The sequence below is a fragment of the Grampus griseus genome, assembly GCF_964374135.1.
Source record: "Grampus griseus genome assembly, chromosome: 17".
Lineage (NCBI taxonomy): Eukaryota > Metazoa > Chordata > Mammalia > Artiodactyla > Delphinidae > Grampus > Grampus griseus.
In genome coordinates this window covers 32,405,800-32,418,767 of record NC_139011.1, presented here as the reverse complement: position 1 = coordinate 32,418,767, position 12,968 = coordinate 32,405,800, and the positions used below count along the sequence as shown (strand labels likewise).

At 33.4% G+C, this 12,968-nt stretch overlaps 1 protein-coding gene across 3 annotated transcripts in view; it reads right to left on the bottom strand.

Moving 5' to 3' along the window:
- Window positions 1-12,968, bottom strand: part of LRP12 (LDL receptor related protein 12) — a gene marked incomplete at its 5' end in the record, with an annotated part of 84,773 nt that overhangs the window by 35,423 nt on the left and 36,382 nt on the right. For 2 of the 3 annotated variants that reach the window (XM_082674703.1, XM_082674704.1), the window contains one exon: window positions 9,289-9,345. The exons of the other annotated variant lie outside the window; for it this stretch is intronic. Coding sequence is in view for 1 of the 2 variants with exons in the window: in XM_082674704.1 (XP_082530830.1) it covers window positions 9,289-9,345 (57 nt within the window). The remainder of the gene's footprint in view (window positions 1-9,288; window positions 9,346-12,968) is intronic. 3 annotated transcript variants of the gene reach the window in all.

The following is a 12,968-nucleotide window of genomic DNA, read 5'->3' as shown; positions in this document are numbered from 1 at the left end:
ATACAGCCACTATGAACAGTATGGCGGTTCTTCAGAAAACTAAAAATAGAACTACCATACGACCCAGCAATCCCACTACCGGGTATATATCTTGAGAAAACCATAATTCAAAAAGAGTCATGTACCACAATGTTCATTGCAGCTCTATTTACAATAGCCAGGACATGGAAGCAAGGTAAGTGTCCATCGACAGATGAATGGATAAAGAAGATGTGGCACATATATACAATGGAATATTACTCAGCCATAAAAAGAAACGAAATTGAGTTATTTGTAGTGAGGTGGATGGAATTTGTCATACATAGTGAAGTTAGTCAGAAAGAGAAAAACAAATACCATATGCTAACACATATATATGGAATATAAAAAAAAAATGGTTCTGAAGAACCTAGGGGCAGGACAGGAATAAAGACACAGACGTAGAGAATGGACTTGAGGACACGGGGAGGGGAAGGGTCAGCTGGGACGAAGTGAGTGACATGGACATATATACACTACCAAACGTAAAACAGATAGCTAGTAGGAAGCAGCCGCATAGCACAGGGAGATCAGCTCGGTGCTTTGTGACCACCTAGAGGGGTGGGATAGGGAGGGTGGGAGGGAGACGCAAGAGGGAGGAGATATGGGGATGTATGTATATGTATAGCTGATTCACTTTGTTATACAGCAGAAACTAACACACCATTGTAAAGCAATTATACTCCAATAAATATGTTAAAAAATTTTTTTAAATTAAAAACTAAATAAAAGTTAAAAATCAGTGCAAGCAGAAAACTTTATATTAATTTATCATTCACACTCTGCAGACTCTTTCATTACTTGCAGACTTGCAGAAATCATACATTTCTATGGCAAGCAGGATATCCTATATCCAGGAAATCCTATATCCAGAATGAATATTAAATGGATATTCATTCCTCTGTATTAGTACAGATACTTAAGAATGAACACAGCAATATCTTTATTCCTATTATTTTTAGTGATTTTTTTAAGGACCAAAATATTCACTTGGTCCTCAACTCTATTCAAGGCAGGTAATTCCTTGCTTTCTTAAAGCTCACTAATGTCCAGAACAAACAAATAATAATCAGAGGCTACCTGGCAGTAAAATAATATATATTTTAAAAAGTCAAGATAGGTACAAAATATGGAAAAAGATAGAAGGAAAAATAGAAAAAACAGTTTTAGTTCTAACAGGGTCACAGCACAATATGAGTAAGATCAGAAGAGTACTCTTAGTGGAACTAGCTAACTAGCTTTATCCTAAAATTTCTAAGGGCAAGAATAATTTTGAATTTTGCTAGCAAAGCATAAGATAAAATGAATACAGAAGATTCAACCTTTTCTATCTTTTTTTAAAAGGACATAAAAGGGCAATTTTTTTCCTGGAAGAGCATAAAAACGATTGATATGTTACTTACATTTTCTAAATTTAAGCACTCCAGGTGAACGAAATGCTAAGCAAACTACGACTTCTATCTCCTGAATGGGAAAAACTATTAATTTCTGAAGTTTACTGTGATTCTTGCTGGAAACATAGTAAGGCAGAATCAGCACATGAGCAAAGATAAATTGGCCTTGGAGTTCACAGTTTTCTCAGTCATTTCTATCAGCCTTGATATAGTTTTTGGTATACTCACATCTTCTTCTGAGAGTGTTCCAGTCTTGGTGTCTTCTGTCAAGAGTGATACCCAGAAACAAACCTAATATCAGACTGTGTTAGGGAGGAGTAAAGAACTATGATGGACTTTGTTCTGGATACTGTATCTCTATCACTGCAGCTTAAGATCAAATCACCCCCTAACCTGTACTGGTCTGTTAGTCAACTTGAAAACCAAACTTCAGTTTGCCTACCTGCTAAGTGACTGGCTTTTGCACAATAGATGCATAGTATCTTTAAATCTATGCCTTAGCAAAAGTACAAAAAATTAACATGATCTCACACTGAAGAATTATTCTCAAAGTGAAAAAAGGTTTATTCTCGAAGTTAAAGAATGGAAAAGAAAATGTCAAATGTTTGAATGCAACTTGTTTTTTACCTTCAATGGATCTGGCCCACTCACTTGAGCAGATAAACTTCACTTCTACCATCTAAGCATCGCACACTTCTGTCACATTACAACCTGTTCTGTCTATGGTCCTGGTACATTTAATGTTCTGCTGTTGGGTTTATTTATTGTTTATTATAGTAATAAACAATTATAAGATATAACAATCTTGCTATAAATATGTAATTGTTCAGTAAATATGTGACAACATATGAAATGTTATGGCTATGTAAATGCTTCACATAAAATATATTATTGTATAATAAAATGTTATAAACAATATTTAATTATATAGCATATAATGTTACATATAAAAGTATAATACATAACAAACATTTATAATATATAAACATTATAATACTATATACTATAGTACTATATAATACTACCATTACTTTCTTTTCTAAAAATTACAGGGAATGCTTTACTCCAAAAGCTGAAGTGTCTCAAAAATAAACTCTGAAGGCAGGCAATGCCTTTAAAAGTTAATAGTTCCCTAAACTAATGTGTTGCTGGTTTCTTAAAAAAATGTACTGTCTTGTATTCTCCACTCACTTTCTTCATTTGAAGGACAGTTTCTTGGGTTCACAATAAGTTCTATTTTTATATTCTAAAATCCTAAAAACCCTAAAACATATAAGCTTTCTTTTTTTTCTCTCCATTTGAAACATGGATAAAAGACACTGTATTGGACAAAAGAACTGGTGAAATTCTTTTTCATAAGCGTAGCAAGAGGTCCAGGTATTTAACTGAATAATTGAAAATAACATTAAAATAACAGGAAAGGTACAAAGGGCCACTTGCACCTGCTGCTTTATTCATGCAACTTTTCTATATTAAAAAAAAGCTGTAAACTGCTATCAAATAATTATAGTTTAAGCTTCATTTCCTTTCAGACTTTTTGTTTGGAAGATCTGAAAATTCTAGGATAATAAAAGTATTACCAGACTAGATGTTCTTCCACAGAAAGTTCAAATGACCGTACAATTATTTAACTGTGGTTAAAACAAAAGCCATTTTACTATAGTGCTCCACACTTCCGTAAAATGTTGCTAAACAATCTGTAAGCAAACTACTGCAATTTAGAAAATAATATCTCCTACTTTAAAAGGCCACAACTAAATTATTAGTTTAGAAAGGCTTATAGGACCAGCAGTGTGCTAGGCCTTTGAGTACTAGAATAGGAACTATAAAATGAAAAAACGCAAAAGCAAGAAAGGGTGATTTTGATGAAATAAAAATTCTGACAGAACATAGGAAGAACAACGCCTAACAACTACTATTTTCTATACTCTGTTAATTCAGTTAATACGAACAAGGATTAAGAAAGAAACTTCCCAAGCAGATAACTCTCTTTCTCCACACTCAGAAATTTCAGCCTTGCCTGACAAAAGATTTGAAGTCAAATGTAAAGTAGACTCAAGATCAGGCTAACCTCAGGTAGAGCTTTTAGCTGCGGATGTTATGAGGTACGAACATTTAGCAGCTGTATCACTGGTGAATTGGGAATAATGTGTTAAACTTCACACATAAACACTTTCTAGTCGAGAAAGCACATGCCCCAACACCTGTTCCTACTAGCAACCAGAAAATCTTTTTTAAATTTCAGGGTAGTTTTTGCCTAACCATGAAAGCCAATCCTATTCTTTTATTCTTTGCAATGTCACAACTCCAGGCCATGAATCAAAAAGAGAAATAAACAGTTACATTTCTGAACAGTCTGGGGAAAATAAATGGTTGGGACTTTAATAGAAACATAGTAAGGAAACAGTTAAACCGGAAAAACATGATTATATGCAGTGTAAGTGCTCTCATACCTTGCAGATAGCTGTGTAGATCAATACAATCCTTTTTGAAGGCAATTTGACAAAAGGTTTCTAGAGTCACTACATTATTTATGACGTTTGATACAGTAATTCCAATTCTAGAAATCTATGCTAAAGAAATAATCTCAGAGATTAAAAAAGGGCTATAATCTCAGAAATTAAAAAAGGGCTAAATATATATTAATATGTTCCTTGCAACATGATCCAGACTAGGGAGAACCCATTGGAAAAGAATCCATTGATACATTTAAGAACATTACAATATAGCCACAGGATGGAAATTTTATACAGGCATTAAAATAACTATGTAAAAAATATATTCTATAAAATGTTAAGTAGAAAAGGCAGGAGATAAAATTAGTTACAATCCAAATGCATATACAATTACCTTTAAGGTATGCACAGAAAAAGTACAAATGAAGTAATTATAATATTATTAATTATACTAAGAATGCAGGGTTAATGGGTGATTTTCGTAATCTTTTTGCTCTTTTTCCAATTTTTCTAAACATTTAATGAAACTTGTATAATGCATAAACAGAATCTGTAAAAACAAGTAAAAAACTGATTTGGAAGTAATCAAGAGTAATGAGGAAATAATCAAATTATATCTAGAATTACACTTTTTTTTTTTTTTTTTGCGGTACACAGGCCTCTCACTGTTGTGGCCTCTCCCGTTGCGGAGCACAGGCTCCGGACGCGCAGGCTCAGCGGCCATGGCTCACGGACCCAGCCGCTCCGCGGCATGTGGGATCTTCCCGGACCGAGGCACGAACCCGTGTCCCCTGCATCGGCAGGCAGACTCTCAACCACTGCGCCACCAGGGAAGCCCTAGAATTACACTTTTTTAAAAAAATTGAAGTATAGCTGATTTACAATGTTGTGTTAGTTTCAGGTATCCAGCAGAGTGATTCAGTTATACATGTGTATATATGAATATATCTATTCTTTTTCAGATTCTTTTCCATTATAGGTTATTACATCTAGAATTACTCTGACCCAAATATAGATTATAGAGAAAATTCAATTAAAGTGGATACATATTAAAAATCAAAAATATTTGTTCAATGTCTGATCTAAAAAAGTTTCACTCTATATAGCAGATGAGCAATACATTAGCTATTTTACATATTTAGACATTTAACAAAGAACATGAGGCATTTAATCTAGACATTTTTAAAAAGAACATTAAAATAGCCTTCCTATTGTCTCATATATACAATTATATTACTTGCAGTTTCTATGATATAATTTCATGATTTTCACATATTATTAGATTTACAAAAATACCATTTGTCTTTTCTCCTTTCTCTATTTTATAAATGAAAGCAGATTTTAATTTCCAAACCATGAAAAGTTCTAAAGAAAAAATATATAAAAAAGAATACTTTATCCAATCATTCTTTTCCATTATACAACCACTAGATGTATACTTTTTGATAATTTACATTGTCTTATGACAATTCCTATAGCATAAGAACCAGCAAAAGGACAAAAACATATCTCTAAGCAAAGATTTGAGGAGGAGGATGAAAATGACTAGAACGTTAGAAATAGAAACATATTACCCTAAGCGTAAGAACCCAAACTATACTATCGAGCAAAAATTGTTAATTCCCATAAAAATTACATGAATAAACAAAACTAAGTACTTAGTACTACTCACAATTAAATAAAGTAAGAAAAATACGAAGTCATTTACTACACACCAGACATTGTAACGAGGCCTTTTAAATAAATTCATGATCCAACTTAACGTGGCCATTATTTACCATACGATTTACTACATTAAGGCCACATTACAGGGGCACTTTTCACATGTCTACTTTCTCCATTAAATGGTAAGTTCCTGTGGCAGTACTATTTTACTTACTGCTAACTCCCACCCTTCTTGGCACAAGGTTCACATCAGGTGTTTAATACATGCTGAATGAATTTAATTTGCTACAGATAGGGTGGCTCTGCCTCCCAAACTGTCCAGGATAGCTCTGGTTTTGCCTGTGGTATCAGCATTACTAAAAACAGTATACCCTTTTGCTTTCAAAATGTCCTGATTTGGACCACAAATTATCTGAAAATACTACTGCATGTAAGTTAAAATTCTTTCTAAAATGTCATTAAAATTTCCAGAATGCAAAGAATGAATGAGCTAAGGCACTGAGCACTGTCAAATAAAGTAGCAGAGGCACTCGTGTTGCTCGCTGGTCTCAAGAGAAAGCAAGTCCTACGTTTAGAGATTCTTCCAAAAGCTAATTTTCCATTTATACTAGCACTGAAAGGACTCTCTCATTTCAACTGGGGATGCAAGGAATTCAGAAGGCTTATACTGTATCAAGCATTGCACCTTCTACAGTTCCACATTGACTAAATAAAGAAAAATTGCAATGAATCTGTATATCCAAAAGCACCTTTTGAGAGAGCATTCATTTATATTTTTAATGGTACGACTGGAATAGACTTCATGTTATTCTTCTCTCTCCACAGAAGAAAGATTTTATAAGACCAACCTTCAGAAAAACAGTAAGGCATAAATAAGGTTTAACTGAGCTCTGAAATTAAGTAATTTATTGACACATAAATACATTTAATTAAAACACTCATTTTGTTACGGGCTGAACTGTGTCAACCCCAATACTCCTATGTTAAAGTCCTAACTGCCAGTACCTCAGAATGTGACTGGATTTGGAGACAGGATCTTTAAAGAGCTAACTAAATTACAGTGAGGTCATATAGGTGAGCTCTAATCCAATACGCCTGGTGTCCTAATGAGGAGAGATCAGGACGCAGATACACACAGAGGGAAGACCATGTGAAGATAACAGGTAGAAGACTGCCATCTACAAGCCAAAGAAAGGTGCCTCAGAAGAAACCAACCCTGCTAACACCCTGATCTTAGACTCCTAGCCTCCAGAACTATGAGAAAATAAACCTGTAAATCCACGTAATTCAGCAAACCAATATTTTCAAATAACTAATTCATATTATGAAATGATGCATGGTGAAAAAAATACCCATTTAAAGGGCAAGAAAGGCCACTGGATTTTTGTAAACCAGAGAACAAAATGTTCACTGATATGGTTTCAGATCCTACTTGCAACTAACCTTTAAGAAACCACCACTTGCTGAGCTTTGGTACAGTATCAAAGAAGAATATTCACAATTATCTGAAAATGGCTATGGAAATACTCCTCTCTTTTCAAATTACACAACCGTGTGAGGCTGAATTGTCTTCATATTGTCAAACAAAGCAATATGTTACAAAAGGCTGAGTGTAGAAACAGATGTGAGAATCCAGGTATCTCCTTTTAAGCCAATCTTTAAAAGGTTTGCAAAATTATAAAACAATACCATTCTTCTTATTGATGTTTTTGTTTTGGAAAATACATTTTTAATAAAATTATGTTATTGATGTACGCATGCAATAGACACTACTTTCATTAGCAAATGAATTAAGAAGTTTTTAAACAACTTCTCAGTTTTAATTTCTAATACAGTAATTATCAGTAGCTATAACCTACATAAACAAAAACTCTTTGAAGTCCTTGTTAGGAGCTGAATTGTGTCCTCCCCACACTCATTTGTTGAAGGCCTAACCCTCAATGTGACTGTATTTGGAAGCTAGGGACTTTAAGGAGGTAACTCATAAGGATGGGGCCCTACTCCTGTAGGACTGGGGTCCTTACAAGAAGAGGAAGAGACACCACAGGCCTCTCTCCCTGAGTGCACATAGAGGAAAGGTCATGTGAGGACACAGCGAGAAGGCACCATCTGCGAGTCAGGAAGAAAGGTCTTCAGACCAGAAACCAATCCCACCAGCGCCTTGACCTTGGAGGTCTAGCCTCTAGAACTGTGAGAAAATAAATATCTATTATTTAAGCCACTCAGACTTTGGTATTTTGTTATGGCAGCCTGAGCAGTCCCTGATATTGTTAAAAGCTTAAAAGGGGTCCTGAGAACAAAGAATCTGAAAATCACTGAATTAGACAGTAACTATTCAGCTGTGTAAATTAAATGTTTCTACACAACTTCTTACTTCATAATTACAACTTGGAAAAGTAATCATAATTTTCATTAGCTATCCAAAGTAGAAAAAGGGAGAAAATTAAGATCAACTCTAAACGAACCTTTTTTAACTTGACGTACACAACTGTATGCCATTTGAAAGCATATGAAAATGGGGAAACACACTGTAAAAGAATTAACGCAGGCTGCAAAAGCGCCTGCTTTTCATTTTCAGGAAACCAGGATCGTCAATCTGTTTGGCCTAGCACAGACTAACTCTTAGAGTACTTGTTAAGTCTATTCACTTTCTGAATATAAAATGAGACATAAAACAAAAGAGAAAAACATTCAGTTTTCCTTCATGAGAAAAAAATAACCAAAAAATTCCAAGAAGACATGAAGAAATCAATCAATAAATTGACAAATATACCAAGTACAATTATTTTAATCACACAAAACTTATCAAGAATATAGGGAAATAATAAAATAATAGTAAGAAACTCAATTTCCATATAGGCAAAAAATTCAAGATTCTGCTCTCCTAGTAATTGTAGTTGATAATGCAAAATTGGTATCAAAGTTGTGGAAGTCGCCCAAGAATGAAAAAAAAATTTTTTTTTATTGAAGTGTAGTTGATTTAAAATGTTTTGTTAGTTTCAGGTACACAGCAAAGTGATTCAATTATGTGTGTGTGTGTGTGTGTGTGTGTGTGTATACATGTATATATATTCTTTTTCAGATTCTTTTCCATTACAGTTTATTACAAGATATTGAATATATTTCCCCATGCTATATAGTAGTTCCTTGTTTTTTATTTTACATATTTAAGAATGAACATTTTAACAGTTATGGGCCCTTAAATCATTATTAAGTTATAAAAGCTTAGATGAGTGGAAAAAATGCATTTACCTCAACAAGTTTCTGAATTTCATGCACACAAATATGTTGTTGGGTTGCTTTTTAATAACATATAAATTGTGCACTCAAGTACTACAGTTTTATGCATAGTAGTATTTTTAATCTAAAAAATCAAGCAAAATGCTTAATTTCTAAGGCTCTAATGCTAGGAATAGCATTCAAAATTACATTTTAATAAATTTCATTTCATATAACTTTGTATGTAAAGAAAACACTAATTCAACTTGAGCTAACTTTTCTCTTGGCTCAGTGTTTGTATGGAAAAATAATTATGCAGTCCGTTTGGAAAAATATAATCAATCCATGGGCATGCAAGTATCAATTTTATCTTATGAGAATTTCTCCATGTTCCAGTTACTTCATTCCTTATTACATGCTGCAAAAAGCAGTAATAATTTTTATAGCCAAATATCACTTCATAAGATACCAGGTGGCTGTCAATATTTACCACAGAAGTCATGCATGAAATTTAAACATTACAAAAAATGACTTACCAGTTGACACTCCTGAAATATGCACATTTTCAGAATGTTCTGCAAGAGCACCATTTCCTAAAATTAAACATAATGAATAAACTAATTTCCAAGATAAAATTAAAAAAAAAATTTCAGATTCTCCCTCTAATAGAAAAACAGGTACATAGAGCTACTTGTAATATCCAGAAATGAAATTAAAGTCTCTTACAATAATCTTCAAAACAGTACTATGCAGCTCAAAATTATAATAGTAGTAGGGAAATCAAAATGTTTTGGAAATCACAACAATGTAGTGTAATATAAAGGCCAAATATATAGATCTAATTAATACCAGAAAGAATTTTCTATCAAGTTAATAGTGAAAAGATAACTTAGTACTATTACCAGAAAAGAGACAATCACATACTTTTTAAAAACAGCATTCCTCTAAAAGCATGCTTAATTAGCCCAGAATGTGCTTACTGCTGGGGTCACACATGGTGTCCCATGTCCTATGTTCTGCATTACCTTCTAAATCCTTCAACATCTTCTCATCAACAACTCTAACAGTCTTTAGAGTAGGGACATGATTATACCCTATTTTGGTAGCCCCTGATTTTCTACACCTCCTACCACAAAGTTGGGCAAATGGAAGCATTCAAGTAACTTACTGAAATGAGTTACTAAGTGTCACCTAGTAAAATAAAAGTGGTTTTAAAAAGACTCCCATTTAAAGTAGAGATTATTTACTCCTTTAAATTAGTAAAGTGTCCCTCAGCTGTTTTTAAAATTTTAATTTAGTTTTATTATAAATTATTTCCATCTACCTCTGTTCTTTTTCTTTCTACAAAGCTGCTCATCTTTACTTCTAAAGTTTTCTCTCTCTCTATGCATTAGGTCAATTTGGCAACAAAACAGTTCAGGAATCCAGCTGACAGAGAAAGAATTCTCCCTGGAGTGGGGCAGAGGAGGAAGCCAGGTGGGAGAAACTTAGATGGCAAAAGCAGAATTCTCTTGATGGTTCAAAGAGTAGAGACAATAGCAAATATTATAATTAATAACTTATCTTTTACAACCATCACACTTCTATGGTTGCTTGATTACTGTATAGCATCCCCCAATGCGCTAAGTTCTAGGACAGCAGAATCTGTGTAAACTTGCCGCATCACTGTATGCACGGTTCCTAGAACAGAGCAGGTGCTCAAAGAGCTAACAAATGATGAATAAATGAGGGAGTTCATGATGATTAAATGAAATCATGCCAATTAAGCACTTGATGTAGTGCCTGACAGACAGCACTGAAGAGGAATTCATTTTTGTAACTGTGTAAAATATATTTTTACTATTACTAAAGAATAAAATAAGTGATAAAACAACCTTCGTAGTTCAACTACAGCTACAGCCTTCAAAATGAAAAGAAATGTTATGTTTCCCTCCATTAAAAATGATACAGTGGAAATGGTAACAAAGGTGTGTAAGCTATATTTATTACACAAATAAATCTGATTACAGTTATTTATTTAAGTACTGTGCATTAGTACCACAGAAGCCACAACTTATTTTTCCTAACAATGTTAAATGCTACAGACATAGAAATGAAACTACTAGAAAGCTCCCACATTATTTCTTTAATGTGTACAACCTATGAAAATTGGTATCCTAAACAAAATGGTATAAGAAACTGATTCAATAAAACAACTAACAAGATTTGCCAAAGGTCAGTATAAGTTGCCTAAACCTTTGCTACTTACAAGTATATCAGTAGTACTGGCATTACTGGGAGCTTATTAGAAATGCAGAGTCTCAGGCCTTACCCCAGATTACTGAATCAGAATTTACATTTTAACAAGATCATCCCCCACTCCCAGTGATTTGTATGCACATTAACATTTGCGAGCCAATGGCTTAAACCTTCTTACTTCTATAGTAGATACAACTCCAAATTAAAGCTGTGTAATTTGTGACCCTAAGGTTTCCAATATCCTTAAGGCAGCATATTAAATTATCCTCAGGAGAGTTTTAATATTAGATATATTTTATACATTAAATTTTTATTCTAATTCAGTAAACAGAGTAAAGATAGGCAGAAGGAAAACAATAACATAATGCAGTATCTAAGACTGTGGATTCTGGACTAGATTGCTAGGATTCTAACACCAGCTTCACTTCTTACTTGCTGTGCAATTTAGGGCAAGTTACATAACCTCTTTGTGTCTTACTTTCATCTCAAAAACAGAGCAGATAATACCTATCTTATAAGGCTTAGTAGAATTCTTTATAATAGAAAAAAATAGAACTTAATCTACATCTCCGTCAGCATGTAAATGAATAAACTAAAAACAGCCTTACAATAAAATATTCAAAAAACTGAATTAAGTAATTCTATATGTACTCACTTGGAAAGATATGCACATTGAGTTAAGTATGTTTCAGAGTAACATTAGCATATGCTCTAACTTTAACTTTTAAGTGATGTCTGTATAGTTACTGTGCACATGTTACATAGGCATATGATATATGTATGTACATGCATTTGCACACACACACACACACACAGAAGAGTCTAACGGTGTATACAAACTGAAATTAGAGAGGAAGTCCTCCTTTGTATACTCCAGCACCGACCGAATTTGCTACAACAGGCACAGAGTTCTTTAAAAGATTTATTCATATTATCAAAAAAAACAGGCAAAGAGACTATAGTTCATTCCCTGTCATTCTAAATAAAGAGGTCTGATAAATACTGTGTGAAATAAAATATTATAATTTCATAAGTATTATTGATGATTTAAAAAAATGAAATAACAGTACTTTAAGACATAAAACACGATACTATTGCTAATTTCCCACACATTTACTCTATTTAAAAACAATCCGATTTAGAAGTTAAGAAATCAATGATAATTTCTAATAACATCAAATAACTATTCCTTTCTTTGAGATTACATTATTAGATATTTCTTATTCTAAGTATCACATGAAGTAAGTGGGCTACTTAATTTAGGTGTTCTGCCATTTTTACAAAAATGCCACTTACAAAATACAATTATTTCTATGTTATAATCAGAGAGCACCGCCCCAAACTGCTTTGTTGATATAAAGCTCACTATATTTTCCCTAATGTCCCACCCCGAACTCCTGAGAGAAGAAAACCCCACACATACGAGGACGTACACACATCACCTCCTGACTTTAACTACATTGCAGCCATGCTAGACATTCTCATAGAAGTCCCCCTTTAAAGATGCCATATACTGGAAAAATATAGTCTGATAAAACATTACTTCTATAACTATGCATTAGCAGCTGACTAGTTAGTACACCAGCTAATTAACTAGCACTCCTAGAAAACAAGAAAAAGTTTCAGTATCACCTAAATCAGGAAATAATTTTTTACGACTTAACTCTTTTTTTAATCCTACTAACCAAATACCAAAGGTAATCAATTGTCCCCATTTATTATTCTTCTTGCCAAGCTGAAACATGGTTTTGTAGTTTTTTTACTGCAATACAAGAGAGAATCTTCTAAAAGAGATATGTGCTGTTTTAGGAAAAGAGGCCATAGGGTAGTGAGTTTGAGCTCTGGAACCAGACTCTGTGGAATCAAACCTCAGCTCTACTGTTTAGTTAGTCATGAGTCTTAACTGAATGATTTCTCCTAAGATTTAGTTTGCTCACCTGCATAATCAGAACATCATCATTAACAGGATGTCTAAATC